Source organism: Otolemur garnettii, unplaced genomic scaffold, assembly GCF_000181295.1.
Source record: "Otolemur garnettii isolate 467f Iridium unplaced genomic scaffold, OtoGar3 scaffold00071, whole genome shotgun sequence".
NCBI classification, from domain to species: domain Eukaryota; kingdom Metazoa; phylum Chordata; class Mammalia; order Primates; family Galagidae; genus Otolemur; species Otolemur garnettii.
Genome location: NW_003852466.1, coordinates 6,130,810 through 6,135,722, shown reverse-complemented (window position 1 = coordinate 6,135,722; position 4,913 = coordinate 6,130,810). Strand labels below are relative to the sequence as shown.

Sequence of the window (4,913 nt, the reverse complement as noted above, 5' to 3'; positions counted from 1 at the left end):
CCTGTAGTCCCAGCTACTCAGGAGACTGAGGTAAGAGAATCACCTAAGCCCAAGAGCTGTGAGTTGTGATGCCACAGCACTGTACTGAGGGCAACAAAGTGAGACTCTGTCTCTTAAAAAAAAAAAGAAAGAAAGAAATACCTATTATGGGCTCAGTGCCTGTGGCTCAAGTGGCTAGAGCACCAGCCACATACACCTAAGGTGGTGCGTTTGAAACCAGCTCTGGCCCGCCAAACAACAATGACGCTGCAACCAAAAAAAAAAAAAAAGCCTGGCATTGTGGCCATAGCACTCTCCCAGGGGGATAGCTTGAGGCTCTGTCGCAAAAAAAAAAAAAGAAAGAAAGAAAGAAAGTAAAAAAGAAATACCTATTATGAACCAGGTGTGGTGGCTGACACCTGTAATCCTAGTAATTTCAAAGGCTGAGGAGGGTGGATTGCTTGAGCTCAGGAGTTTGGGACCAGACTGAGCAAGAGGGAGACCCCACCTCTACTAAAAATAGCAAAACTAGCCAGGTGTGGTGGCTGGCACCTGTAGTCTCAGCTACTCAAGAGGCTGAGGCAAGAAGATTGTTGCTATGAGCTATGATGATGCCCATGGCACTCTACTCGGGCCAAAGAATAAGACTCTGTCTTTAAACAATAACAACAAAATCTATTATGGCCAGGCGTGTAGTTCAAGCTTGTAATCCTAGCACTCTGGGAGGCTGAGGCAAGAGGATCCTTTGAGCTCAAGGGACCAGCAAGAGTGAGACCTATCTTTACTAAAAATAGAAATTAGGGGGACATCACAGCAGACAACTGTAGTCCAGTTACTCTGAAGGCTAAAGCCAGAGGATAACTGTGAGCTAGGTAGATGTCAAGGCACTCTAGCCTCAACAGAGTGAGACTCCGTCTCCAGAAAAAAAAAAGTTAAAAAAAAAAAAAAATAGTGGCACCTGTAGCTCAAGCAGCTAAGGCACCAGCCACATACACCAGAGCTAGTGGGTTCGAATCCGGCCCCGGCCTGCCAAACAACAGTGAGAAAAATAGCTGGGTATTGTGGTGGGCACCTGTAGTCCCAGCTACTTGGGACTCTGAGGCAAGAGAATCACTTAAGCCCAAGAGCTGGAGGTTGCTATGAGTTGTGATGCCACGGCACTCTACCAAGGACGACAAAGTGAGACTCTGTCTCTAAAAAAAAAACCTATTACAAGGAAAGAAGGAAAGAAACACCTACAGCTTTATATGCTTAAAAGATAAACATTATAACCTAAGTTAGAGAAAAAATTACCAAACAAGTTGAGTTTTTTTCCTAGCAGCTTCTACTATGAAAGTCTGGGGATCTCCAGGCAGAGAGGAAAATTTTCCAGTTTGAAAAAAATAACAGAAATATTCAACCTATCTTTATAACCAGAACTCATCACCTGCTGTAGAGAATGAAAAGCCTGTTATCAATTGGAAAAATAAACGGCACAGGAAATTTTTTTTTTTTGAGACAGTCTCACTTTGTTGCTTTCGGTAGAGTGTGTGGCACCATAGCTCAACAGCAATCTCTAAGTCTTGGGCTCAAGTGATTCTCTTGCTTCAGCCTCTCAAGGAGATGGGACTATAGGCACCCACCACAACGCTGGGCTGTTTTTAGAGATGGGGGTCTCGCTCTTGCTCAGGCTGGTCTCCAACCTGTGAACTCAGGCAATCCACCAGCCTTGGCCTCCAAAGTGGTAGGACTACAGGCGTTAGCCACAGCGCCCGGCCAATATTTTATTTTTTAAGACAGAGTCCCACTCTGTTACCCTGGGTAGAATGCCATAGCATCATCACAGCTCACAGCAATCTCAGTCTCTTGGGTTTAAGTGAGTGCCTCATCCTTCTGCCTCAGCCTCCCCTGTTACTTCGACTATAGGCATCCAACACCACCCCCAGCTATTTTTTCTGTTTTTATTTTTGGTTTTTATTTATTTATTTTGAGACAGAGTCTTACTTGTCGCCCTTGGTAGAGTGTCGTGGTATCACGCCTCAAAGCAACCTCAAACTCCTGGACTCAAGTGATTCTCTTGCCTCAGCCTCCGAGTAGCTGGGACTACTACAGTAGCCACCATACCTTGTATTTTTAGAGATGGGGTCATGCTACTGAACTCCTGAGCTTAAGCAATTCATCCACCTCTGCTTCCCAGGGTGCTAGCATTACAAGTGCGAGGCACTGTGCCTGGCCCTGTAAATATTCTAAAAGGCAAAAATTACAAATACATATTAACAAGCAAGATATAAAATTAAGATGCCGAGCAATGCACTTGTTAAAAGAAAAGAAACAGGACAGCGCCTGTGGCTCAAAGGTGTAGGGCGCTGGCCCCATAGGCTGGAAGTGGGCTCCGGCCAAAAACTGCAAAAAAAAAAGAAAAGAAAAGAAACAGAGGATGTTTTAAGTCTTAAGCATTTAATTTGCAATCTGGCTGTTATGTGGAAAGCATGCTGTTGGGTAGAAAATCTAGTTCTGGCTTAATGCAAGCTGTACAGTATTTTTTAAAAGCAGGAATACTTAGTCTCTCTGACTCAGTTTCTTAAATCTGTAAAAAGGGTATACTTTATGTACCACAGCTATGTTGTGAGTCAAAGAATATTGGACAGATTCTTTGTGGCACAAACCAGAGCACCCCTTTCACATTAGTTTGATGTGGAATTTATTTCAGAGGTGGGTAGTAAATTATTTTAGGTACACTGGTGATAAAAATGTGCGAAACACGGTGGAACAAATTCAGACGAAAATAATCATAAAGTTTAGGTAAAAACAGGTGAGTCTGAAGGCACTGAAAGTGGCCATACGGGTGGGCAAACTGTAGAAATAGATCGCATGATGACCTCCAACCACAAGAGCACATGTTCACATAAATACACAAGAAAATGTCCCCGAGTTTAACTGTAAACCACTTAGCACTGAGGAAATGACATTAGTCCAAATCCATCTACCAGAATGCTGTTAGTTAGTTCGTGTGCTTTAGCTCTTTTGTACACGACGACCTCACAAGATCCACTTTTTAAAACATGTTCTGTAACTTGCCAAGAGACTAACCTATTTAATCTTTTTAACTGCTAGGCAAATCCGAAGCGTAGTTGACATAACCAAGTGGATGTTTATTTAGCCTTCTTCAAAAGTAAGATCTCGAAGCTTTATCAGCCTGGTATCTAAAACCGACCCCGAACCTCTACTTGGTGCTATAGTTGTTAGCCACGGATCACAAAAAAGAATGCATTCTTTCAACTAGCTAAAGCTTTCGACGCTCTCCAATTCTGAAGGGAAATTAGCGAGGTCTTGCTACTACTAAAGTTTAAAACCAAAGGAGAGTGTGCTCTAATCCTTTACTCGATTTCTCACGCTGCCACAAGGACCGATCTGAAATACCAAGACCGAGTCCCAGCGCCGGTGGCCGCGGGACCGGCCTGCCCCGCCTGGACCCCGACCCGAGGACGCGGGCGCGCGACCCGCCCGGCTCGCCTAGTGGCAGGGCTGCAGGGGGCGGGCAGAGCAAGGGTCGGAGGACACCCCTCCGGCCGGACCCGGCCCGCCGCCCGCCGCCCGGCCTCCGCCCGCCCGCGCCACCCGCCGCGCTCACCGCGTTCTTCTTCTGCACCATCTTGTCCATCTTCTTGGCAATGCGGACCACCTCGTCCTCCATGGCTCCGGCAGGTCTTCCTTGCGCCTAGCCCGCTGAGAAAAGGAGATGGTAGAAGCTACGGCAGAGGGGACGGCAGAAAGCGAGCCCCGGCTCTCTGCAAGTCCCGCCACCCGGGCCTAGGCCCTTCCTCACAGACCAAGGCCGCGGCGGTGGCAGCGGCGGAGGCTCCTCCCCTCGCAGGTGGCGCCAATCGAACTCCGCGCGCGACTCGCAGGCACTACCAATCGATTGCAGATCGCCGGGAAGCCGCGAGCAGAGGCTCCCGCCTGGCGGGCTACGGGCCCTGCGCCGGCGGGCGAGCTAGTGGGTAGTCAGCCGGCGGGGCTTCCTGCCCCCGGATCCCTAGAGACAACCCGGAGCTTAGAACCTCCTGAGGCCCACGTAGCTGCAAACACCGGCTGATTCGGAGAATGGAACTTGGGCGGATTTTCTACCCTGTGGAACCCGCGCTCTTTCTCCGCGCTAGAGGGCAACAGTGAAAAACCGACCCTCCATGCCCTACACAGCCCATTAGTATACGGATTTAATTGTTTTCAGCGTTTCTTTTCTTACTTTTTTAAAGACAAAGTCTCATTTTCTTGCCCCCGATCGAGTGCCGTGCCGCTTCAACTCACAGCAACCTCAAATTTTTGGGTTCAAGTGCCTCAGCCTCCGGAGTAGCCGGACTACAGGCGCCCGCCACAAGGCCCTGCTATTCTTAGAGAGGGGGGTCTAGCTGTGGCTCAGGCTGGTTACGAACCTGTGAGCGCAGCAATCCACCTGCCTCGGCTTCCCCGTGCTGGGATTACAGGCGTGAGCCACCGCGCCGGCCGTATTGAATTTGCTGGTTCTAAGGTCATTTGTTGAGATTTGTCAATTTTTATAAGTATGTGTCCTGAAAAAGAGTTTGTATTCTATAAGACAAATACAGAGTTCTGTAAAGGCCCATTAGCTAGAAATTGTATTACTGCAATATTTATAACCCTGTTTGCTGTCTAATTGACACATCAGTTAATAAGCATGTAAAAAATTCCCTTTACACAGTCACAAAACAGTGGAGGATGGTCAGGGACAGGCGAAAGCAAACTGTCCCTGACTACTGCCCTATACTCGTATGCGACTTAAAGTTATGGATTTATCCAATTTATTCTAATAATCCTGTCGTTTGGAGGTTTTTTCCCAAAGAGTCCGTTGATTGTTTTTTGTACTGTGGTGAATGAAATACACATAACCCCAAATTTACCATTTTATTTATTTATTTTTGAGACAAAGTTTTACTCTT

The 4,913-nt window shown here is 47.2% G+C and overlaps 1 protein-coding gene across 1 annotated transcript in view; it reads right to left on the bottom strand.

The window, feature by feature from the left end:
- Nucleotides 1-3,828, bottom strand: part of TCEA1 (transcription elongation factor A1) — a 59,468-nt gene extending 55,640 nt beyond the window's left edge. Inside the window, exon 1 of the mRNA XM_003793696.2 lies at nucleotides 3,590-3,828. Coding sequence (XP_003793744.1) covers nucleotides 3,590-3,652 — 63 coding nt within the window. The 5' untranslated portion in view covers nucleotides 3,653-3,828. The remainder of the gene's footprint in view (nucleotides 1-3,589) is intronic.
- Nucleotides 3,829-4,913: the final 1,085 nt, after the last annotated feature.